Genomic DNA, 27,003 nt, shown 5'->3' with positions numbered 1-27,003 from the left:
GTGGTACGAGGGCTGGAACGTGGTCCACTCAGCCTCTGAAGGTCAACTAAGTAGACGGTGTTCGATTCCCACATCAACCATCCTCGAAGTGGTTTTCCGTGGATTCTCACTTCTCCTCCAGGCAAATGTCGGAATGGTATCTAACTTAGGGCCACGACCGCTTCTTTCCCTCTTCCTTGTCTATCCCTTCCGATCTTCCCATCCCCCACAAGGCCCTTGTTTAGGATAGCACGTGAGGCCGGCTGGGCGATGTACTGGTCGTCCTCCCCAGTTGTATCCCCTGACCCATATTCTCACGCTCCAGGACACTGCTCTTGAGGCGGTAGAGGTGGGATCCGCTGAGTCCGAGGGAGAAACCAACCCTGGAGGGTAAACAGATTAAGAAAGAAAGAAAGAAAGAAAGAAAGAGATATTTGATAAATTTCCAACTTCTTTGATCATTTAAGAAAAGACTAGGTAAACAACCGATAGCGAGTCTGCCACGTGGGAGACAACCCTAAATGCAGATCAGTGGTGAATGGTTGATAATCATGGGCGCCCGCAGGATCTTTTCCAGGGGGGGGGGGCACATTAACAATTTTCTTGAATATAAAAACCAATATAACGTCAGCAACTTTAAATTGTTTACAGAAACTTCCAGTTATAACATATGCTAGATGACTGTCAGTAATTTCAGTTTATTAAACAATCTGGTATGATATTAAACAATTGAACATCAACATCTTTAGAATTCCAGGGGGGGGGCAAGTGCCCCCCCTTGCCCCCCCTTGCGGGCGCCCATGATAATAATAATAATAATAATAATAATAATAATAATAATAATAATAATAATAATAATAATCAGCAACAACAGTTGAATTAAATACATGCAGTGTACGGAATATGAAATTATATCTCCTGACCAGTAACTTACTTCGTCTGAATAATGTATAAAGAATACTTCAAGAAAATCAAAAGATCGTAGAACTTGGACTGAGTGCATTGACAGGGACTCGAACCACGGCCGCTTTTGTGAGAAGCCTGTGCTTGCCACTCGGCTATCAAGTCCCTATGTGCTTAATATTACATGAAGTTCTGATCATGTTGTCATAATTTTTAACAATGTATTATGCGGTACTTGTTAAAATCAGGTGACAGAATGCTTAATATATATTTCCAAGGACCAGTACTGTAAAAGAACATTTGAAATCAAGGAACGCAAATTGGGTGCTATTAGCCGAGGGCGACTAGTGGCGCAACTTCTTCTCCTCTTCTATTAAGAAAAGACAAGCGGAAGGGTTAGGAAAATGCGAAAACATCCTTTCTTTGTTTCTCGAGTGACTAGATCTAAGTGAAAATAACAGTAAAATTTTCAATTATTTTCGCATGTCGAAATCGTCTTTTTACGAATTGTTTGGCTGCACAAAAGAAGATATAACGGGAAAAGGCACATGAACACACAAGCGTTTCCCAGCAGAAGAAAAAAGTTCCTCACAGTGAGGTAAGTCATATTCGTTACCTTGTATCTCATAATAAGTTATATATTGTACAGTTATCCATAATGTTGAAAATTTTGTAATTCGAATCCATGACAAATTATTTTAGTTAACCATTAGTTACTGAGAATTTCATAGCTGTAGCACGCTAACAATTCTTTCTTCCTTTATTTCATCATTCATTGATTCAATCATTCATTCTTTCTTTCTTTCTTTCTTTCTTTCTTTCTTTCTTAATCCTTTTACCCTCTAAGGTTGGATTTTCTCTCGGAATTAGCGAGGGATCCCACCTCTACCGCCTCAAGGGCAGTGTTCTGGAGCGCGAGACGTTGAGTCGGGAGGATGAAACTGGGGAAGAGGACCTGTACCTGGCCGAGGCGGCCTCACCTGCTTTGCTGAATAGGGGTCCTGTGGGGGATGAGAAGATCGGAAGGGATAGACAAGGAAGAGGGAAGGAAGCGGCCGTGGCCCTAAGTTAGATACCATCCCGGCATTTGCCTGGAGGAGATGTGCGAAACCACAGAAAACCACTTCCAGGATGGCTGAGGTGGGAATCGAACGCCCCTGTACTCAGTTGACCTCCTGAGACTGAGTGGACCCCGTTCCATCCCTCGTACCACTTTTCAAATTTCGTGGCGGAGCCGGGAATCGAACTCGGACCTCCGGGTGTGGCAGCTAATCATACTAATCACTACACCACAGAGGCGGACGTTAACAATTCTTCCGAATGATATATATTAGAAATAATTCTAATTACAAGGACATGAATGTTAGTTAATAATATAAAATTATTTCTGTAAAAATATCTCTGCTTTGAAAATTATTTTTGCTAACTAGTAATAATGGCAGCCGGGGTGTAGGGGTAGTGTGCCTGCCTCTTACGAGATGCTCCAGGTTCGATTCTTGGCCAGGTCAGGGATTTTTACCTGAATCTGAGGGCTGGTTCGAGCTCCACTCAGCCTTCGTCATTGCAATTGAGTAGCGACCTGACGGTGAGATAGTGCCCCCGGTCTAGAAAGCCAAGGATAACGGACGAGAGGATGCGCCGTGCTGACCACACGACACCTCATAATCGGGGTTGTTGCGCCATGGGGTTTTGTTTGGTTTGGTTTTATGGATTTAGAAATAATAGTAACTAGTAGTAAATAAGTTACGTGAAATCAAACAACTAAGTAAGTCTTTAAACGTAGGCCTATGTATTTATTAAAGGAGAAGCGGTACACTATTGTATGTTAAAAAGCACGACGTATTATAAACTATGAATTTCCTTGACAATCACCGAAAAAGAACATAGACACTCGTCTCGGAAAAGCTACTATCCGACTACAGTGACGAATCCAAAGCCTGTGATTCAGAAGGTAGTAATGGTGATAGGGATGTTAGCGATGGAGACAGACAGTTTTGTTGGTGGTTGGGCTTAATGGCTGAGTTGGTTGTGGGCATGGAAATCCAGAAGGAGGGATTTGTTGAGGCGGTACGTGTGGATGGTTGCTGGTGGGCGGATATTGTGATACCGGGGAAACTTGGGGAGGGATTGCCTGATAACAACTAGAAGTAGGAAATTGTGTGGGATGATGAAAAGGGTACGGCAAAAATGGCCCACTATAAGATGGCAATTATTGTTTATCTGTGGCTTGTGCCGCTGCAATAATGTCCGGTCGTAGTTTCCGTCTCCATTCAGCAGGAACTTTGTGTATTGCACATAAAAGAGAAAGAAGAAAGAGCCTGTCTTCATCCTTTGCTTCTTCTGTGGCAATTTTGTTTTCTTAAGCAGTACAATGGGTTCATCGTCTTCATGGTTATGATTGTCTTCTTCCATACGGTTTGTTGTTTTCTGGGACAGAATTTCCAAGAAGCGCAACTGATCCAAAATGCACGTATTGTTTATTTATTAGCTTCGGAACCATTTTTTATATATTTTTTTCTTTTGAAGCTCGCGTGTGTAGCAAGTTCGAATAGATTTCCATTTCTTCTGTACGATTATCACTGAAAAGAAAAATATAAAACATAACTCAATAACTTATTTAAAAATAGGCATTTCTTAGGCTCATAGGTTAATGTTTAATTACATTTCATTTTTTCTATAAAATAGTAAAAGATTCTCGTAAGTCGTTTGCCCGTTTTCTTAATTTTATTATCCATAACCTGTTTTAAGTGGTATATTTTTTGTTCCAGATATTCGACTTCGGATACAACGACGACTGACTTAAAGTTTTAATTTAGGATGTCAGCCTTCGATCTTTGCCATCAATCGTCAAGAATGTAAAGTTACTTGGAAACATGTCAAATCAATCTGCTTACCTGAATTGAGTGAACGATTCTGGCTAGAAACTGCAAAAGAATTTTATGACAAATCTAAATTTTTTTTCATTGTTTTGTGCTATAGACGCCAACCACATCAGAGTTGTAGAGCCAGAGGCTAGTGGGTCATTGTATTGCAGTTATCAAAACTACTTTTCTATTTTACTTCTAGCAGTTTGTAATATATCCTATAAGTTCCTTTTTGTTGACATTGGTGCATATGGAAAATCAGGTGCATGTACAGTTTTCAAAGAAAGTGTGTTTTTCAAGAAACTTCAAAATAACATGTTAAAAATTCCTCCACCCCAGGTATCATTTCCAGGAATGACAGAGTCAGTGCCGTTTATGTTTGTTCTTGGTGAAGAATTTGGTCTCTCAACTCACGTACTCAGACCATACTCAGGGAAATGCCTGAATATTAAGAAACGTGTATTTAACTGCAGACTTTGTAGAATGCGCCGAAACACAGATTGTTCATTTGGAATCCTTGCTTATAAATGGAGGATTTTGCATCGGCTTCGATTCAACATTGTGCGAAATATAATTAAAGTATGCTGTATTCTTCCCAGTTTTGTCAGAAACTGGAATGGTTTTCAAATTGAAGAGACTCTGACAGCTGAAGGTATGTTTGACTTAGAATATGGAGACGAAGTCTACTTGAAGAAAGCCACCAAGTTGAGGGACTGCCGATTATTTTGTGAAGAAGAAGTTGGTCATCCATAGCAAATAGACCGTATTTAAACCGGTTCTCGAAGCCAGTCTCATTGGTTGGTTGAAGATCTTGTCATTAAACTTCTTAACTTTAGATATGATTACTTTACACATTTTTCAAGTTATTATTATCGAATGTATTTACCTTATGTTTATTGTACAACTTTAGATACTATTAAGACTTCTCACTTACAAGATTTTTTTCTAAATAAAACTTCAGCCCTACAAAAAGCTGTTTAGTCTTCAATTTATCTTATCCACCTGAGGCAACATAGCAATACAATATAATGGAGCATAGGTACAAATTTAAATGATTAAAGAAAATTTTATGAATATTACACATTACCACATAAGCAGTAAAAGTAGTACAACACTCACCTAGTACATTCTTCCCGCTCAGGGGATTTTCTTCGAATTTTGGAATGAAGTTCTTTAAAATGCTGTTCTAAGAATTCATTTTTTTTCTTCTTCGTCTGCGAAAGCTTCAATTCTGGAATCCTAAATGGCCGGTTTTCTCTCAACCTCAAGAATTAAGTCTTATTTAACTTTCAAATAGTTTTGTATTGTAGGTAATTAGATAAATAGTAGAATCTACCACAAGGATGCGTTTCCCTAGTGATGCTAGGAAAGTCTTGATTTTGAGATTAAGGGTCATTGTTCAGTGAGAGTTCTAAAATTCTTCAAACATACTGCAGTTCATCGAAAGTTTCGTCATCTTTTTATTTTTATATTCCATCTGGAGAAACCCGATAAAATAGTACTGTTTACACATAATTACATATTACTTTAAGTCTGAGATTATAGTTACAACAGTTCCCCTCTGTTTATCCCAAGATCGTGGGTTCAAATCCGGCAGAGTTGTATTGAAGGGTGGAGAAAGGTCCGTTGAACGCTCTAAGTTGGGCGATGTTGGCATGTAAAGGATTTCTTGTGACACTGAAAAAAATAATAAAATGTAGTTTATTCTGCCATCCGATAGAGTACAACGATACGTCAAAATTGTCGTGTAAGCAGCCTAGACGGCATCAAATCCAAATGTCGGCACACCGAGGGGGACATGATTGTTATTATTATTATTATTATTATTTTCCTATATGTTTTTCGCCTTACCGTCACAAACAGGTCTTATGGGGACGGTGGGAAAGGAAAGGGCTATGATTCGGAAGGAAGTGACCGTGGCCGAAATTAAGGTATACCCCAGCATTTTTCTGGTGTGAAAAATGGGAAATAAACAGCTGTCATAAGTAGCCTAGGCGTCACTGAAGAGGCGTACTAGGGAAATGAGGAGTGAGGTAGTTTCCCGTTGCTTTCCTCACCGAGCCAACTGTTGCTATTACATATCAGTTTGCCAAGCCCACTGAAATGCATGCACCAACCGGCCCTATGAGCGATATTTTCACACCATTCATAACAGGGACTGGCTGCATAAGGAATGGTATTACTAGCATCACTCATACCTCAGTCACTTTCATATTATCAAAGCCAAGTATGAGACTGAGACAGGGTCAGTGAAAGTAACAAATTTGATATAGCCCATACCAGAAGACATAGTGCACTGTAAACACTACATCTCGCCAGCAAAGGCATTTCTATATTGTTAAAAAGTAGGTAGTCTGGCAAATTTCTCAGAAGTATACCGGTACGTTGCTCTTGTGTTCATTTGTCACCAATTGGGCAATGTAGAAATGCGTATCTGGCTAATACAGGGACAATCTGAGAACGGGTGATTTCCGACACATTTCTGCTTGAAAGGTATGGCATATTATTTTTCCAAAAAGAATTGAGAAATAGGCCTAGATAACATTGTTACAAATGTACGTTTGGGATAACCCATAGGCCTACTTCTTAAGCCTACATTTTAAATGATACTCATTAATGGGGAATTGTTGGAGTTGTGGAAAATGCAAATATTTCATACATTTTTCTCCTTCTGCCGACCGCACTATGAAGTCGTCACGGTTGCCAATGGCGTTGCTGAAAATGAAATAGGCCTACAACTTTTTAACTAAATTGTAAGAATGATTAAGATCATTATAACTTATTATTGCATAGTTCTGGTAATATACCAAGATTTTCATCCACGAGTTACTGTTAGCATATCTAGCATCCTATCGGCAACAGCCGTCATTAGAATTTGGTTTTCATTTTGTAGGTACTTCCCTTGAAAAGCGAGCGCTATATCTTTGGAGACTAGCACCCTAGCGGCATTGCGGAGAAACTTTCCAATTTCAGCTCTATCATAGACTTCACAAGCGATTGTCTAGGCCGACGAGTGTATAACTGATCTATTTGGCCGTGATTGAAACACAGCCGACTTCAGTACATTCCGCGTCAGAAAAAGGGAGTAAAACTAGGTAATCGAAATCTGCTTCCTTTAAAGAGCATTATGGAAAGTCAAATTGCCGATAGAGAAGTGTGGATGTCGATACGGTTACGGTATCAATGTGGTGAGTTCGGTTTTGACAGTGTACTAGATTGGACTAATATATACTGTATTAAAAGACAAATCAGAATCTAGTACTCGTGTGTTTATATCTAAATAGTAGAAACAACAAACCTGCAGAAGTACTTTCACATGCACTACGGCCTACTTTACACTATAGGCATAATAGTCATTAATGTCAAGTGGATAAACTACATTTTATAAGCCCAAATTTTATAATACCGTAGTGTATAGTCATACAGAGCTGATAAAATGGGTGGAAGTGTCTGTGTCTTTATTCATAGCACTTAGACATGCAATTTTTGTGGCAAAATGTAAGAAGCATAGTAAAATTGCATATCAATCAATCAATACCGTACTGATCTGCATTTAGGACAGTTGCCCAGGTGGCAGATTCCCTATCTGTTGTTTTCCTAAAACGATTTCAAAGAAATTGGAAATTTATTGAACACCTCCCTTGGTAAGTTATTTCAATTCCCTACCGTAATATATTTGAATATTTGTTCCAATTTGTCCTCTTGAATTCCAACCTTAACTTCATATTGTGATATTTCTTACCTTTAAAGATGCCACTCAAAATTATTCGTCTACTAATGTCATTCCACGCCACCTCTCCGCTGACAGCTCGGAACATGCCACTTAGTTTTAAGATATTACCAAAATTGATTAGGATCAACCTATTCAACTGATGTGCATTTCAATACGGACCAAACATGAAATTTGTAACATGTACATGCCACTTAGTCGAGCATCTCGTCTTCCTTCTCCCTAGTCTTCCCGGCCCAAACTTTGCAACATTTTTGTAATGCTGCTCTTTTTTCCTAAATCACCCAGAACATATTGAGCTGCTTTTCTTTGGATTTTTTTCAGCTCATGAATCAAGTAATTCTGGTGAGGGTCCCATACACTGGAACCGTACTCTAGTTGGGGTCTTACCAGAGATTTACATGCCCTCTCCTTTACATCCTTACTACAACCCCTAAACACCCTCATAAACATGTGGAGAGATCTGTACCCTTTATTTACAATCCCATTTATGTGATTACCCCAATGAAGATCTTTCCTTATATTAACACCTAGATACAATGATCCCCAAAAGGAACTTTCACCAAGCTCGATAGCTGCAGTCGCTTAAGTCCGGCCAGTATCCAGTAATTGGGAGATAGTGGGTTCGAACCCCACTGTCGGCAGCCCTGAAGATGGTTTTTCGTGGTTTCCCATTTTCACGCCAGGCAAATGCTGGGGCTGTACCTTAATTAAGACCACGGCTGCTTCCTTCCCATTCCTAGGCCTTTCCTATCCCATCGTCGCCATAAGACTTATCTGTGTTGGTGCGACATAAAGCAAATAGCAAAGGAACTTTCACCCCATCAATGCAGTAATTAAAACTGAGAGGACTTTTCCTATTTGTGAAACTCACAATCTGACTTTTAACCCTGTTTATCATCATACCATTGCCTGCTGTCCATCTCACAACATTATCGAGGTCATGTTGCAGTTGCTCACAAACTTGTAACTTATTTATTACTCTATACAGAATAACATCATCCGCAAGAAGCCTTACCTCTGATTCCACTTCTTTACTCATATCATTTATATATATATAAGAAAACATTAAGGTCAAATAATACTGCCTTGTGGAATTTCCCTCTTAATTATTACAGGGTCAGATAAAGCTTTGCCTACTCTAATTCTCTGAGATGTATTTTCTAGAAATATAGCAACCCATTCTGTCACTCTTTTGTCTAGTCCAATTGCACTAACTTTTACCAGTAGTCTCCGATAATCCACCCTATCAAATGCTTTAAAAAGGTCAATCGCGATACAGTCCAATTGACCTCCTGAATCCAAGATATCTGGTATATCTTGCTGGAATCCTACAAGTTGAGCTTCAGTGGAATAACCTGTCTTAAAATTGAACTGCCTTCTATCGAACCAGTTATTAATTTCTCAAACATGTCTAATATAATCAGAAAGAAGCCTTCCCAAAGCTTACATGCAATGCATGTCAAACTTACTGGCCTGTAATTTTCAGCTTTATGTCTATCACCCTTTCCTTTATACACAGGGGCTACTATAGCAACTCTCCATTCATTTGGTATAGCTCCTTCACCCAAACAATAATCAAATAAGTACTTCAGATATGGTACTATATCCCAACCCATCATCTTTAGCATATCCCCAGAAATCTTATCAATTCCAGCTGCTTTTCTAGTTTTCAACTTTTGTATCTTATTGTAAATGTCATTGTTATCATATGTAAATTTTAATACTTCTTTAGCATTAGTCACCTCCTCTATCTGGACATTATCCTTGTAACCAACAATCTTTACATACTGCTGACTGAATACTTCTGCCTTTTGAAGATCCTCGCATACACACTCCCCTTGTTCATCACCGATTCCTGGAATGTCCTTCTTGGAACCTGTTTCAGTCTTCAAGTACCTATACATACCCTTCCATTTTTCAATAAAGTTTGTATGACTGCCAATTATGCTTGCCATCAAGTTATCCTTAGCTGCCTTCTTTGCTAGATTCAATTTCCTAGTAAGTTCCTTTAATTTCTCCTTACTTCCACAGCCATTTCTAACTCTATTTCTTTCCAACCTGCACCTCCTCCTTAGTCTCTTTACTTCTCTGTTATAATAAGGTGGGTCTTTACCATTCCATACCACAATTAATGGTAAAAACTTGTTTCCACATTCCTCAATAATTGCTGTAAACCCATCCCAGAGTCTGTTTACATTTTTATTTACTGTTTTCCACCAATCATAGTTACTTTTTAAAAACTGCCTCATGCCTGCTTTATCAGCCATATGGTACTGCCTAATAGTCCTACTTTTAAGACCTTCCTTTCTATCACATTTATTTTTAACTACGACAAAAACAGCTTCATGATCACTAATACCATCTATTACTTTGGTTTCTCTATAGAGCTCATCTGGTTTTACCAGAACCACATCCAGGATATTTTTCCCTCTAGTTGGTTCCATTACTTTCTGAATCAGCTGTCCTTCACATATTAGCTTATTTGCCATTTGCTGGTCATGCTTCCTGTAGTTCGCATTTCCTTCCCAATTGACATTTGGTAAATTCAGATCTCCCATTGCAATCATATTCCTTTCCATGTCGTTTCCCACATAGCTGATTATCTTATCAAATAATTCTGAATCCGTGTCAGCGCTACCCTTTCCCAGTCTGTACACTCCAAAGACATCAAGTTGCCTATTATCTTTAGAAATGAGCCTTACACCTAGAATTTCATATTTGTCATCTCTAACTTTTTCCTAGCTTACAAATTCTTCTTTCACCAGGATGAATACTCCCCCTCCCACCATTCCTATCCTATCTCTATGATACACACTCCATTTTCATGAGAAAATTTCTGCATCAATTATATAATTTTTCAGCCACGATTCAACTCCTATTACAATATCAGGTAAGTATATATCTATTAAATTACTTAATTCTATTCCTTTCCTTACAACACTTCTACACTAACATTTTTATGTCATCCCTACTTGACTTCCAGATCTAGACCACCCCATTTCCCTGAATGTACCTCCCTATTACCCTTCCAAACAAGTTTCCTAACTTATATGTACCACTGCGGTTTAAGTGAAGGCCATCTGAGCACAGATCGCTATCTCCTACCCACCTATTAGGATCTAGAAACTTCACTCCCAGTTTCCGACATACCCACTCCATGTGTTGTTTGAGTCATCAGTCCATAGACTGGTTTGATGCAGCTCTCCATGCCACCCTATCCTGTGCTAACCTTTTCATTTCTACGTAACTATTGCATCCTACATCTGCTCTAATCTGTTTGTCATATTCATACCTTGGTCTACCCCTACCGTTCTTGCCACCTACACTTCCTTCAAAAACCAACTGAACAAGTCCTGGGTGTCTTAAGATGTGTCCTATCATTCTATCTCTTCTTCTCTTCAAATTTAGCCAAATCGATCTCCTCTCACTAATTCGATTCAGTATCTCTTCATTCGTGATTCGATCTATCCATCTCACCTTCAGCATTCTTCTGTAACACCACATTTCAAAAGCTTCTATTCTCTTTCTTTCTGAGCTAGTTATCGTCCATGTTTCACTTCCATACAATGCCACGCTCCACACAAAAGTCTTCAAAAACATCTTTCTAATTCCGACATCAATGTTTGAAGTGAGCAAATTTCTTTTCATAAGAAAGCTCTTCCTTGCTTGTGCTAGTCTGCATTTTATGTCCTCCTTACTTCTGCCATCGTTGGTTATTTTACTACCCAAGTAACAATATTCATCTACTTCCTTTAAGACTTTGTTTCCTAATCTAATATTTCCTACATCACCTGCCTTTGTTCGACTGCACTCCATTACTTTTGTTTTGGACTTATTTATTTTCATCTTGTACTCCTTACCTAAGACTTCATCCATACCATTCAGCAACTTCTCGAGATCTTCTGCAGTCTCAGATAAAATAACAATATCATCCGCAAATCTCAAGGTTTTGATTTCCTCTCCTTGGACTGTGATTCCCTTTCCAAATTTCTCTTTGATTTCCTTTACTGCCTGTTCTATGTAAACATTGAAAAGGAGAGGGGACAAACTGCAGCCTTGCCTCACTCCTTTCTGGATTGCTGCTTTTTTTTCAAAGCCCTCGATTCTTATCACTGCAGACTGATTTTTATACAGGTTGTAGATAATTCTTCGTTCTCGGTATCTGATCCCTATCATCTTCAGAATCATAAATAGCCTGGTCCAATCAACATTATCGAATGCCTTTTCTAGATCTACGAACGCCATGTACGTGGGCTTGTCCTTCTTGATTCGATCCTCTAAGATCAGACGTAAAGTCAGGATTGCTTCACGTGTTCCTACATTTCTTCTGAAGCCAAATTGATCTTCCCCCAACTCAGCTTCAACTTGTTTTTCCATTCTTCTGTAAATAATACGTGTTAAAATTTTGCAGGCATGAGATACTAAACTAATAGTGCGGTAGTTTTCACACCTGTCAGCACCGGCTTTCTTGGGAATAGGTATAACAACATTCTGCCGAAAATCGGATGGGACTTCTCCTGTCTCATACATCTTGCACACTAAATGAAATAACCTTACCATGCTGGTTTCTCCTAAGGCAGTCAGTAATTCAGAGGGAATATCATCAATTCCAGGTGCCTTGTTCCTATTTAGGTCACTCACAGCTCTGTCAAACTCTGACCTCAAAATTGGGTCTCCCATTCCATCAGCATCAACAGCCCCTTCATGTTCCAGAACAAAATTATCTACATCGTTACCTTGATACAACTGTTGGATATGCTCCTGCCATCTTTCTGCTTTGTCTCCTTTCCCTAGAAGTGGCTTTCCATCTGAGCTCTTAATATTCATGCACCTAGATTTCCTTTCTCCAAAGGTTTCTTTGATTTTCCTGTATGCAGCATCTACCTTTCCCAGGACCATACAGCCTTCGACATCCTTGCACTTCTCCTTCAGCCATTCTTCCTTAGCTACCTTGCACTTTCTATCCACTTCATTCTTTAATCGCCTGTATTCTTTTCTGCCCTCTTCATTTCTAGCATTCTTGTATTTTCGTCGTTCATCAATCAGGTCTAGTATCTCCTGAGTTATCCACTGATTCTTAGTTGATCTTTTCTTCCTTCCTAACATTTCTTCAGCAGCCCTACTGACTTCATTTTTCATGACTCTCCACTCTTCCTCTACTGTGTTTCCTTCGGCCTTTTCATTTAGTCCTTGTGCAACATGTTCCTTGAAACAATCCATCACACTCTTTTCTTTCAACTTGTCTAGATCCCAACTTTTTGCATTCTTTCCTTTCTTCAATTTCTTCAACTTCAGATGGCATTTCATGACCAACAAGTTGTGGTCAGAGTCCACGTCTGCTCCTGGGAAAGTTTTGCAATCCAACACCTGGTTTCTGAATCTCTGCCTAATCATAATGAAGTCTATTTGATACCTTCCAGTGTCTCCAGGTCTCGTCCACGTGTACAGCCGTCATTTGTGGTGTTTGAACCAAGTATTGGCGAGGACTAAATTATGGTCAGTGCAGAATTCAACCAGCCGACTTCCTCTTTCGTTCCTTTGTCCCAATCCAAATTCTCCTACTGTGCTACCTTCTCTTCCTTGGCCTACCACTGCGTTCCAGTCTCCCATCACAATTAGATTCTCGTCACCTTTGACATATTGTATTAAATCTTCTATCTCCTCATATATTCTTTCAATTTCTTCATCATCCGCTGAACTAGTAGGCATATAGACCTGCACTATTGTGGTGGGCATTGGTTTGGTGTCTATCTTGGCGACAATAATTCTTTCACTATGCTGGTCGTAGTAGCTTATCCGCTGCCCTATTTTCTTATTCATTATTAAACCAACTCCTGCATTACCCCTGTTTGATTTCGTGTTGATAATTCGGTAGTCGCCTGACCAAAAATCCTGTTCTTCCTGCCAACGTACTTCACTTATAGCAACTACATCTAACTTTAGCCTATCCATCTCCCTTTTCAGATTCTCTAACCTACCACAACGATTCAAACTTCTAACATTCCACGCTCCGACTCGCAGAATGTCAGTATCCATCTTCCTGATGATCGCCCCCTCTCGTGTAGTCCCCACCCGGAGATCCGAATGGGGGACTAGTTTACCTCCGGAATATTTTACCCGGGAGGAAGCCATCATCAGTACGTCATTCATACAGAGAGAGCTGCATGTCCTCGGGAGGTGGTTACGGCTGTAGTTTCCCGTTGCTTTCAGCCGTGTAGCAGTATCAACACAGCTAAGCCATGTTGAGTATTATTACAAGGCCGTATCAGTCAATCATCTAGACTGCCACCCTTGCAACTACCGAAAGGCTGCTACCCCCCTTTCGATGAACCATTCGTTAGTCTGGTCTCTCAACAGATACCCATCCGATATGGTTGCACCTGCGGCTCGGCTATCTGCATCATTGGGACACGCAAGCCTCCCCACCGCGGCAAGGTCACATGGTTCGTAGAGGAGGACCCACTCCATAGTCTCATTTAAATCCCAAATCACTCTCCAGTCAGTATCCCTCCTACACAGTATTCCACTGATAACCATCTCCGCTTCCTTAAACTTCAAACATGCTGCATTTACCAGATCCCACACATCCCCAACTATGTTAGTACTTATACCAGCTTGCCTTACATTGTTGGTACCTACATGAAACACTACCACCTTCTCCTTCCCCTCTTCCTTCTCTTCTACTTTCCTCAACATCTGCCTTAACCTAATTCCTGGATAACACTCTACCCTGGTTCCCTTTCCTCCACACACTTTCCTCACATGTCTAACCATGGAATCGCCCATGACCAGAGCCTCAACCCTACCCACCTCATTTGATCCTCTCCCCTCCTGGTCAGCCCTATCTTTCCTGATAGCTGCAGAGCTAGTTTCTTCTCCCTTTTGTCCCTCCCATGGCCCTGTTCTATCTGTCTTTTCCTGTCCTCTACTCTACATTTCCCTTTCCTACCTTTTCCCTTCTTCCTACTTCCACACATCTCAGCAACAGTTCCCTGTTCCACATCCTCCCTCTCTTGTTCTACCTGAGTGACTCGTACCAATTTCTCACAGTCACCTGTCCTGAATTCTGATCCTGAATAGAGCCCTTAGCCTGCAATCTCCTTCCCTTTAGAACATTAGACCACCTGTCTTCTACAATTCCCCCCTCTCCTTCCCATCCCTCTTTTACACCTACTGTAACCTGTACATTGTTTGAGGGAGGCCTACCTTCCTTCCTGTCTTCTGTGAGAATCCTAATTATCTCCCTCAAACTCTCCAACTCCTCTCTCGACACACCCACAGTTCCTACACTTGCACTCCTTATCCATTTTTTACAGAAAAAGTTAAAAGAAAAGGAAAATAAAGTACCGAACTTGTCATGTACACAAAAAAAAAAAAAAGAATGGGAAGAAATAATGTCTAGGTTAGTACTCAAAGTTCACACGACAGGTTCAGCCATGAGCCCAATTCTGTTCGACACTCTCATCATCTATCTGACAGAACAGCTGATACAACTACCATGGACACTTTTTAAGCAGACGACATCATTTTAGTTGGTGAATCACGTGAAGAGGTCGAGGCAGTCTTAGAAATTTGGAGGGTAGCATTGGAGACAAATGGACTCAGAATTAATCATAAAAACACAGAGTCTATGTTCTATAATTTCGCCAAGCCAGAAGTTCAAGGTCCACCTAATATAGTCTACCTAACGGGTGAACCACTGGTAATGACGGACAAATTCAAGTACCTGGGTTCTCTTATTGCCACCGATACCACTGCCTTTGCTGGCAGGACCTAGTGTTTACAGTGCACTATGTCTTCTGGTATGGGCTAGAGCAATTTTGTTACTTTCATTGATCTGCCTCTGTCTTATACTTGGCTTTGACAATACGAAAGTGACTGAGGTATGAGCGATGCTAGTAATGCCATTAACTACCTTGATGCATGCCATCTTCAACAGGGAAACTTCCAGGGATACCTTTCATAGGGCAACAGACCTCTATGTCCTGTATCATTCTCACACACTCCTCGGGAACGTTTTGATGTCACTACGCAGCCCAGACGACCTCTCTTGTGACACACTCAAACACCTTATCTAGATCAATAAACACAATGTGCAGATCTTTGTGAAGTGCACAGTGTTTCTCTATCAATATCTGGAGAGTCTGAATCGCATCATTAGTTGCCACACCAGGTGCAAACCCACACTGATTTCGAGGGATGTTTACAATATTCCTGATCTGATTTATAATGACATGTTCCCAAATTTTAAAGGTGTGTGAAGTGAGTTTAATGCCCCAATAGTTCCCACATTCTCTGACATCTCCTTTCTGCTTGAAAATAGGCACGAGGAAGCTTTCGCGGAAATACTCTGGCATGGATGTGCCAGCAAGGATCTCATTAAATATATTTCCAAGCCAGTCAATTCCTTCAGTTCCCAGAGCTTTCTGCTGCTTGGCTGGGATGTCATCTGGTCCCACTGCTTTGCCATTTTTCATTTTGGGCACAGCTGTCTGAACTTCGGCAGCGGTGAATATAGACACAGGATGTTGTTGAACTGCCGTGTCTCCTGGGAATTTTTCATTTAGCAACTCTGTAATATATTCCTGCCAGCGATTCTTGATTTCATTGTCTCTTGAAGTAAGAAGCTTGTCCTTTTTGTTGTGTTTGGTGGTAATGATGTCTCTGGATTGCTTTTCATGCTGGAAAATTATCTTATTTCCCACCCTCTGGAGTTTCTAGGCCTTCATAGTATCCTTGTACACCCTCTTGTTTAGCTTTATTCACAATCTGTTTTGCTGATTTCTTATTGCCTTGTAGCTCAACCTGAGCTGCGACCCCTCTAGGCTGTTCTTGGATTTTCACCACCTCTGGAATGCTGTTTTCTTTTCCTTTAACACCTTCTGGACTTCTCTTATCCACCACCATCAATCTTTGTTGATTTTCAACTTCCAGTTTGAGACTCTCAGATGTTGCCTTGTTGTTTTATTATAGTGATTCTGAAATCGTTCCCAGTAACAGTCTGCACTGGTGCTGTCTTCCATATCCTGGGCAATATAGGCCTTGATGTCATCAGTGAACAGCTGAGATGTTTCTGTCTCCTTCATTTTAAACCATTCAGCCTTCTGTATCAGCAAAATTGCTTCAAGATGCAAAGGACGTCACAGTTTTAACTCACTGACAAAAAGCCTATGCTGTGATGTGAGAGGTTCTCCTGGTATAACTTAGCAGTCAACGAATTGTTTCAGTAGGTCATAGCTGCAAAGAACATAGTTAATCTGTGTACCTACAGTTCTGTCCTGTCATGTATAGGTGATAAGGTGTTCATCCCTCTTTTGGAAGTAAGTGTTCTCTATTTCCAGATTATATGCCAATGATAATTGAAGTATTGTCTTTCCCTGGTAATTTCTTGTTCCGAAGTCAAAACCCCCATGACATCTAGGAAAGTCATTGACTATCTCTCCAACATCCAGAGTGATTGGTATGCTCGTCCGGTGGTAGATGTTGCAACAAATGCTCAGAATTCTCCCATCATTCTTGCTTGGTGCTCTAATCACAACCAGCTTGAGGCACATGTGCAGAAATTATGTTCAGGCAAACATCATCCATTGCAAGTTTCACTGAAGTCAATCTTGTAGTGAGATGTTGGGTAAGAATTAAGCTGATTCCATTTCACAAGTTTTTTTGTCCATTATATAGGAGTTTATAATCCACGACCTATATTTCTGGCTTTACTTCCTCTCCACGCAGTCTCCTGCATGGCTAAAGTCTCCAGTCTGTGTCTTTCCATATCACCAACCAACTCTGACGTCTTGCCAGTACATGTGCTGACATTTCATGTACCAGTTCTCATCTTTGATAATTCTCTCACTATCTTACCACTTTTAGGGACAGGAGCCATAGATTTAACCTCACTTTTGCGAGGTGGTAACCTTTCCTGAGTCTCACTTTTGTGAGGAGGTGACCTATCGTGGGCCTCATATTTGCTGGGAGGTGACCTATCCATTATAATTCTTCAACTGTGATGTACTGTCATGGTCAGTTGTGGTTTGGCAATGTTTTATAGCCAATTGCTGCCTGACGCCAAGCCAGATTGATCGCACTCACTGAGACCCAGACGCTGCCGTTCACTCCACTGTTTAGTTCTTCTGCCAGCTGTCCTGCTGCTAATAATGGCACTCAGCAAGGTCTGTATACCTCTTCTTTGATCATTTCAAAGGAACTCCACAGAAACCATCCATAACCCTGGGATTAGGCCCTCCATTTTTATAATGCCTGGAGAGAGGATGTTCCAGTATATTAAATACACCAGGAATTGGGCTAACCGTTGGTCCATGGGTCCTGAGACCATCCCTGCAGAGAACTCTCTATCTACCACCTAGAGACGTGCTCAGAAGGGGCAAGGTTTCCCTGGTTACTTATCGGAAGTTAACCCCACCCACAAAGGCTGCGGTTATTTGCAGAAGTTGTAAAGCAAATAATAAAAGTAAATCATATGAATAACTGTCTTAGATATAACTATGTGCGAAGTAAAGCAACTTGTAAAAAAAAAAAAAAAAAAAAAGAAAAGGTATACCGTAATGATGTACAACTTTCATACTTTGAGCAAGATTTCATCAGAGTAAACTAGTGTAAGAATCTATGATAATCATGAAATATTTGACTTATTTGTGTTTACTTTACTTATTAATTGCATTTTGTATAGGGTGATGGATGTTAAATGCTTTCACATTTGTATACACTGATTTGATTATTTTTATTGTTTATCAGATCCAAATAATCTCTCAGCACGTGCTCTGATGGATTTGGTAAGGCTGATTATGGATCGAGTTGTGGGAAGTGTGATTTATGCACTTCCAGCAGCGAAGCTATGCATCTCAATCATAGAGGTATGGCACAGTAGAGCTTAACTAACTTACAAATAATTATGCAGTGCTACTGTTTACTGAAGATATATGAGAAAGTGGAAAAACTTCATTACTTATCATTGTAACTAGTAGCAGCTATCAGAATGATTGTTAGACAGAAGAATGGTTTGGTTTTACTAAATGACTTTTGCAGATTAGAATAGCCAACTGTGCAGTCCCATTTGATTTCCAGAATGCTCTGTAATGTTATTTTTCATCAAATAAATCCCCTTCCCTTAACTGCTCCTACTTATTCTCCTTACCCTAATGTTAGTGCACAGTATAATTCTGTATGTCTGTAACCCCAACACAGTTATTAGAACTAAATGAATGCTTGTTGGCATATCTGAACCAGGAAAAAAGCTTTCTGTGGAAAACTATTTTTTAAAAATTAATGCCTCAGAGTACAGCCTAAGAAATTAGACTGGGCCATGGGCGCCTGCAAGTGGGGGCGGAAGGGGGGGCGCTTACCCCCCTTCCCCCTGGAATTCTAAAAAGGTTGATGTTCAATTGTTTAATATCATACCAGATTATTTCATAAACTGAACTTAGTGACAGTCATCTAGCATCTGTTATAACCGGAAATTTCTGTAAACAATTTAATGTTGCTGATGTTATATTGGTTTTCATATTTAAAAAAATTGTTAATGTGCCCCCCCCCACTGGAAAAGATCCTGCGGGCACCCTTGGACTGGACTTTGGCCTAACTCATCAAAGAATTGAACACTTTCTTTACATCTGTGCTGATAAACTTTACCTTACTTGACTCTGCTGCCATTTTGAGATAAACTTAAATTTGTGGCTTGATTTTTTCAGTGTTTCATTCAGAGTGAGAAATTGCCTTTGAATAGGGGAAGGATCAATATTGTTCTCTAAATACAGAAAAATCAATTTGCTGCAAGTGGCATTAATGTACTGAAAGATAACGCACAACAACAGTACTTGTAACTGACAAAATATGGTACTTTCCTGCATGTTTGACTGATAATGCTTGATATTTTATTGTGGCTTTCTCTAGAATAGCATTTGCAAAGTGAGCAGTTTTTGCTTTCAATGGCTAAAAGAATTTTCCAATTTTGAAACAAGTAGTTTCAATGAATATATCTGAGCCAGTGTGAAACTGCTACTACTAAATGTTTTCATTCCTCCACTGAAGGGGGAAGCGGGCCTCCTAGACGGTGATGCCATCTCTCAGGCCAGCATACTTGTATTGGAGAAGGAGATGTGTGGTGAAGGTGAGAATGTTGATGGCCGTGGCCTATACTAGGAACTGTCCTGGCATTCGCCTTAGAGCAGAAGACCGGAAAACCATGGAAAACCATCCACAGGACATCTGACGGTGGGGGCCATCCTCCTCTCTGTCTCCTGAATACAGAGGCTTAGAGGCGCAGTAAGCCATGGCCACCCTTCTCTGCTCGATTGACCGGTCAGAGTGCAGAGCTGTTGGACCACAGACCAGCCGTAGCCACTTGTGCGCCGAGAACCACTCTACATCCGCCAATGCCGTTGTTAAATTAGGGACTGTAGTACATTAAGTGCTGAATGCCAATCAAACAGATACACTTAGGAGAAAACAATCTCACATTGTTCATTTTGGAAGTATGAGGGTAAGTGAAAAAATAAGATTTCCTGTTTTAATTGTTCAGAAGTGTAGGAAAGGAGCTCACTTCAACTCATGTAGTTCATAATCATACCAATAGATTGCATTCAGGTACACAATTCAGTTAATAATGTCTTTGATACGACGACAGTTATAAAATGCCGAGGTTACTGAGCGTATAGTGATGGAAGAAGGTCCACACAGTGATTCATTTTCTGTGGGCAAAAGCATAGAATCTGTCAGCATTTATATCAGGATTTTGTCTCTATACAAAGAGAAAGTGATGTCTTTTCAACAGGGGAAGAAGAATCGCTGTGAATTCGCAAAGACTCAAATGACTGTGAACAGAACAGCTGCCAGTCAACATCAGATGCATTCATTAATGCCATTGATGAAATGAAAGGGGAACTGTTAGAGTTGTCAAACAAACAGGGTCATTGCCGTAAGACCTATCTGTGTCGGTGCGACGTAAAACAACTAGCAAAAAAAACAAACCCAAACAGGGCATCATTTTTGATCATCAAGGAAAGGAGACATTACTTTTTTCCTCTGACAGATGATTGAGTAATTTGGTGATTCTGCCAGAAAATAAAGGAGCAATGCTGAAATAATGTAGCTTCTAGATTTTGATCTGTCTTTACCTGTTTACCTACGAAACACTAGGAAAACTCACTTTTTCACTAACTCTCATATTTAACACCCAATTGCAAGTAAGCAAACAGTATAATTAATTACATTAGCATCAGTTGCAGAAGTGAAATGCAAAATAGTTGCACTTTACCGGGCAAGTTGGCCGTGCAGTTAGGAGCGCGCAGCTGAGAGCTCTCGTCCAGGAGATAGTGGGTTTGAACCCCACTGTCGGCAGCCCTGAAGATGGTTTTCCGTGGTTTCCCATTTTCACACCAGGAAAATGCTGGGGCTGTACCTTAATTAAGGCCACGGCCACTTCCTTCCTATTCCTAGGCCTTTTCTCTCCCATCGTCACCATAAGACCTATCTGTGTCGGTGCAACGTAAAAGCAACTAGCAAAAAAAAATAGTTGTACTTTCAAATTTTTTTGATACATAGTTATATTCATTGGCTATAACAACCACAAAATATTTCATTTTGATATGCTTTACTGAAGATGGTCATTCTGAATAGTCTTGAATGCCTTCTGTACATTTTTCCAAATTATACATTAACAGAGCAATATGTTATCGATACAGAACTCCATACAACATGTACAATATGTTCTGAAGGATAGTGGATTGTTACTCATGTCATTACTCGTCATGCACAAGAGCTCAAAATAGGGGCGTACATTGCAATATTGGATCTATGTTTGCACTGTAAATGGAATATTCTCATGCTAGAAAATAAGGTTTTGAACCTGGGGATTGAATGGTACTCTGTAAAGATTTATTTGCAATATAATTCATGGAAAAGTAATTGGGTTATAATCTCTTTCAGTGTATAATATAATGTTCCATTTCATTTGTCATTTTTCACGGGAAGTACTGTAATAATGCTACAATGAATTTCAAGGTGTAATTTATTTTGCTACATGATCTAATTGTACTGGTAATTGCATGATCTCATCTTAATATAAGCTGCAGCTATCTTTAAGACATATTTGATTTTGATTTTACAAAGAAATATGATTTACTATTTATGTATTTATTTTCAGAAAGAGAAAAAAGAAACGTTTCTGGAGTCTCTGTTGAATACCTGTCAGCAATGGTACCAAGAAAGGGATCGAGTCTTGAGAGGTGTTGGATCAAGCAGTATTAGATACTGCGCCTTTGTACAGTTTCTAAATGAAATGTACTGTGAGGTAATTTATTCACTTTGGTTACACTGTGATTTTTATCATCATAGAGAGATTAAAACAATATTGGTCATGTATGATAATTGCATGATGGAAATTATTCCAGTATCTCAAACGTAAAAATGAGCATTGTAAGAAATTAATATCGCACTCGATCTAATTCAGGATTGTCACAACTTGGAAATGTTGCCTGCTGCAGTCAAAACCAGTCACAATCAAAAATACTTATTTCCAAAATTAAATGTAATACATTTTAAAGGACTCATAATTGGGTCAGAAGCAATTAAGTGACCTAACCATACTTTTGAGAAAACAAACTTTACAGTTTAGACCAAATTGGACATTCTGGAGAACACTTAACTTTTATACAACATCCATTCATTTTTTTGAGTTATTAACGCAACCATAATACACTACCATTGAATTCCATTCAATGAATCTGAAGTACAGTAAGATTTTTTTTTTTTAAATAGCTTGCATGTACTTTGCTTAAATACATTTGGATCTAAGAGTTTTAGGAAAAACATTTTATATACCATACTCTTCTACCTTTCAGTTTTAGAACAATGTTCACCCATTTATGGGCAAGTGCAATTTTTTACTTTCTTTTGGGCTAACTAACTTCCATACTTACATAAACGAATGCATGCTGGCATGCTTGATATGGGAAAAAACATTACCTACTCCATTCTTAACTTATAGTTATGTCTATTACCTGAAAAACTTTTGGACATACCGGTACAATATTTCAATATTCATGCTTGCATGCCCCCATGTATGTTAAATACTTCAACACTAAGGAGGCCTAATACTAGGTTTAGGGTAATAATCATTGCAGAACCTCCGTGGCTCAGATGGCAGCGTGCCGGCCTCTCACCGCTGGGTCTCGTGGTTCAAATCCTGGTCACTCCATGTGAGATTTGTGCTGGACAAAGCGGAGGCGGGACAAATTTTTCTCCGAGTACTCCAGTTTTACCTGTCATCTTTCATTCCAGCAAAACTCTCCACTATCATTTCATTTCATCTGTCAATCATTAATCATTGCCCCAGAGGAGTGCGACAGGCCTCGGCAGCCGGCACAATTCCTATCCTCGCCACAAGATGGGGGCTTCATTCATTCCATCCCTGACCTGGACACTGATTGGAAAACGGGTTGTAGGTTTTCATTTTTTTTCTGTGGTTTCCCATTTTCACACCAGACAAATGCTGGGGCTGTACCTTAATTAAGGCCACGGCCACTTCCTTCCGACTCAATTTAATCTTTCCTATCCCATCATCGCCATAAGATCTATCTGTGTCGGTGCGATGTAAAGCCACTAGCAAGAAGGTTTTCATTTTCATTCAGTAATCACTGAAATAACCACTCAGTCGCTATTTGTCACTCTGGTTCCCACATGGTGCTTTTCTGATATTCATCTTCTTTCCTTTTAGGTGTAGCATGGCTTGTTGGTGGAGGGTTCTTGGCAGTGGTGAAACTACTTGGAGTCATTTGAGGCAATGCCTACCGTAGGAAATACAATTAAACATAAATATCGTAACAAATTTGTCTGCTGTTGTTATTGCATTAAATCAACAATAATCTCTACTTGATATGTGCTACATGATGACAGCAGATGATGTGCTTCGCTGATTGCCCCGCTAGATGGCGACAGCAGACTACTTGTTCTGACCGGGAGGCAGTCTCTAACTTGTCTCACCCAGGACTTTTTGTTTTGTTTCCCTTCCTTCAGCTTGGTGACTGGAGCGGAGTGGCAGAGGAAAGATAGGTTACTGCCCGCGCTCCTCTCTCCGCAAGGTCTAGACCCCAGAGAGGCATGCCTGAGTGAAGTAGGCCACTTCGGGAACTTACGAGTCTTTCGAGCTCTTTAACCTGTAAAACCATTATCATCTTGGACTTTCGAAGAGAAGTGTGAAGCCAAAAACAAAAGATGTATGCCTAATTTGGACATTAAGTATTTTGACTGTAAAGTAGCGAGAAAATTTCAATTTTCTTGGTATACACTATATTCATGGTTAACAGCCTATTCCAAAAGCAAGAAGCGTTTATATTACAAGAGTGTTTTGTTTGGTGGTGAAAAGGAATGGACTTTAAATGGGGTAATCATTACAAAAACATTTCTTAGAAAAGCAGAGAAGCATCAACATTCAAATAAACATATTCAGAATGAAGAGAAATTCCGTTTACTGGGGCGCAGGAGGATAGAACATTCTTTATCTGAAGGTGCAAGAATTCAAGCCGTTAACGAAGTTGTGAAACAAAATCGGCTTGTTGTTGAGGGACTTGTTGACATTGCGTGTTTCTTCAGAAACAGGAGCTTAGATTTCAAGGTCATTTTGAAGGGGAAGACTCGATCAACAGGGGCAATTACTTGGAGTTGTCAGATCTTCTTTCGAAACAGGAACAGTACATTGGAAATCATCTCCAGTCCACATTGGGCTTTAAAGGCAGATCAAGTGAAATACGGAATGAATTAATTAATTGAGTCTGAAAGTGCCATAATTCAGGAGACAATCAAAGCAGATTTAGTTTCTTGTGATTTCATTGGTATTCAGGCAGATGAGACCTTAGATGTATCAAACAGATCAAGTTAGTGTAATATTCCGGTTCTGCTCAAAACAGGGTACCACAGAAAGATTAATAGGCTGTTATGATGTTTCAATTGATAAGACCACATCAGGCTATCAGAATTAATTGTCGACATTCTGCGAAAGTGGGGTGTGATTGATAAAGTCGTATGTTAATGGCAAGAAAGCATGGGGGTGTTGAGCATTACGTTAAACAAGTTTGCCCAAGGGCTATATTTCTACACTGTTATGCTCACAAGTTAAACTTCGTTCTTCTCCATTGGTCCAAAAGAATAAAATCAATCAGGCTCTTCATTCATAATCTGACAGTGTTTCGTTCATTTTTTAATAATAATAATAATAATAATAATGTTATTTGCTTTACGTTCCACTAACTACATTTACGGTTTTCGGAGACGCCGAGGTGCCGAAATTTAGTCCCCCAAGAGTTCTTTTACGTGCCAGTAAATCTACCAACACAAGGCTAACGTATTTGAGCACCTTCAAACACCACCGGACTGAGCGAGGATCGAACCTGCCACATTGGGGTCAGAAGGCCAGCGCCTCAACCGTCTGAGCCACTCAGCCCGGCATTCATTTTTTTAGCAGATCCTAAAAAAAAAAAAACAGCTCATCTTCTGGAAAGGAGTATGAGCACTCTAAAGAGGATAAAGACATACTTGCGTAATACAAGAACAATGAAAGACTCAGCAGTCTTAGTACCATTTCTGTCGAGAAAAAGCTTGCGAAGGAATTGATGAGTGATCAAGTATTGAAGGACCATGTGATTGACCTTTTTGCAACCAAGAAAACTCGACATATGGAACTAAAAAACCAAACCCCATGGCGCAAGAGCCCCAAAGGGCCTTGGCCTACCAAGCGACCGCTGCTCAGCCCGAAGGCCTGCAGATTATGAGGTGCACGTGGTCAGCACGACGAATCCTTTTGGCAGTTATTCTTGGTTTTCTAGACTGGTGCCTCCATCTCATCGTCAGATGGTTCCTCAATTCTAATCACGTAGGCTGAGTGGACCTCGAACCAGCCCTCAGATCTGGGTAAACATCCCTGACCTGGTCGGGAATCGAACCCGGGGCCTCCGAGTAAGAGGCAGACACATACCCCTACACCGTGGGGCCGGTCAACTTTTGGAATCACCCTACAAAAAACTTTAAGGTAAGATTTCCTGCCTACCCATTCATTAACTAATAGCTTCGCCACTGGTTCTTGGTATTGTGTTTCAGATTCTTGTAAAACAGGTGGTGGATGGGGGGCAAAAACTGAAGTAATAGCTGAAGATTCTGATAGGTGTCAGTTCTGTGGCAGATGGTGACTGATAGAATGGTTTGAACTGTATTGCTGAGCTTTGATCTCCTATTTTGCCTTTCTTTAGGTCAAGTGGTTGAAAATGTGTATCTTCGTTAAGAGTGTTCTTATAAAAGGAGTGTGGTGACATAACTTTTTGAGAAAAAGCCATTGAAAATTTTGAATACTTTTGTTATTATCTTTGACTAAGTCATTCATAGTTTCAATTGATAGATAGTCATCCTGTTTCAACTGAATAACTTGAAATTTTTGGTTTGCATTTGTCATAACATTAGCCCTGTCATCTGGTATGAAGACATAGCCTACTGCTGATGTTTCTTTGACTGTTTCATTATGCCAAAATCTTGGTTACATCCCATGTAGGAATTGTCAGAAATTAGGAACTTATGATCTAAAGATGTATTCTTGATTATATACATCCAGAAATTAATGATATATTTGTTTTTTGTCTGGTCCCCAGTATTATCACTAAATTTGATGAAATGCTTCATAAAGGCAGCAGTGGAGTAATAATTGCAACTCCTAGGAAATCTGCAAACATAAAAAATTATGTGAGCAAGCTTGTTCAGTGCTGAACCTCTTGAAAGCATTTGCAGTTTACCATATTTTGACTGGTGGAAGGTATAAAATCTGATGAGAGGGAGCCTAAAGAACACGTTTCTGTAATAATTCTGAATCTATAAAGATGAACTTACCACTTGATGCAGAGCCTATTGATTACATTTCTGCTACATTTTGACAATGAGTAGTTCAGTGCAATTGCTAGGTGTAAACCTTATGCATTGTAACTTAATTGGAAAGGTACTCATTTTGGAAAGTGTGTAGGATTTTAGGTACAAAAATAAGTATTTTCTATTAGATAGACATAATAATACATAATATCTCATGAATTTCCTTGTTTACTCCAAAATATGTATATCCTGGCTGCAGAAATTTTTTGGCTCCATACGGGTTAATGATAATTTTGATTCTGTTTGGGTCCCCAGCATTATCGCTAAAACTAACGAGATGCTTCACAGAGTCAGGAAGTTGTTAAACATACTTTACCAAGCAAGACGCAATTTTTTGAGAGCCCCTTGAGGCCTCACCTTCATATGGTACCATATAAACATCATAGCCTGGCCGGTGGCAAGGTCATGGATATTGAAATTGTATGTACACAAGTGTCTCAGGTAATAGACATTACTACAAGTTAAGACTGGGGTAGGTAATGCTTTTTCCCAGATCAAAGCATGTCACTTTTACTGTTGTAGGGTTTTCGTTGCCAGCTGTTTTGCAACACTTTTAGCTGATCTTGCTTTCTCAGCTCGTTGTTAAAGCTGTGCAGATGAAAAATGAAA

The 27,003-nt window shown here is 39.8% G+C and overlaps 1 protein-coding gene across 2 annotated transcripts in view; it reads left to right on the top strand.

The window, feature by feature from the left end:
- LOC136864666 (CBP80/20-dependent translation initiation factor) overlaps positions 1–27,003 on the top strand; it is a 522,912-nt gene that overhangs the window by 465,118 nt on the left and 30,791 nt on the right. For both annotated transcript variants that reach the window (XM_067141963.2, XM_067141964.2), the window contains 2 exons: positions 18,229–18,347; positions 21,635–21,781. In XM_067141963.2, the coding sequence (XP_066998064.2) occupies positions 18,229–18,347; positions 21,635–21,781 (266 nt within the window). The remainder of the gene's footprint in view (positions 1–18,228; positions 18,348–21,634; positions 21,782–27,003) is intronic.

Source organism: Anabrus simplex, chromosome 2, assembly GCF_040414725.1.
Source record: "Anabrus simplex isolate iqAnaSimp1 chromosome 2, ASM4041472v1, whole genome shotgun sequence".
NCBI classification, from domain to species: Eukaryota; Metazoa; Arthropoda; class Insecta; order Orthoptera; family Tettigoniidae; genus Anabrus; species Anabrus simplex.
This window is presented reverse-complemented; position numbering and strand designations above follow the sequence as displayed.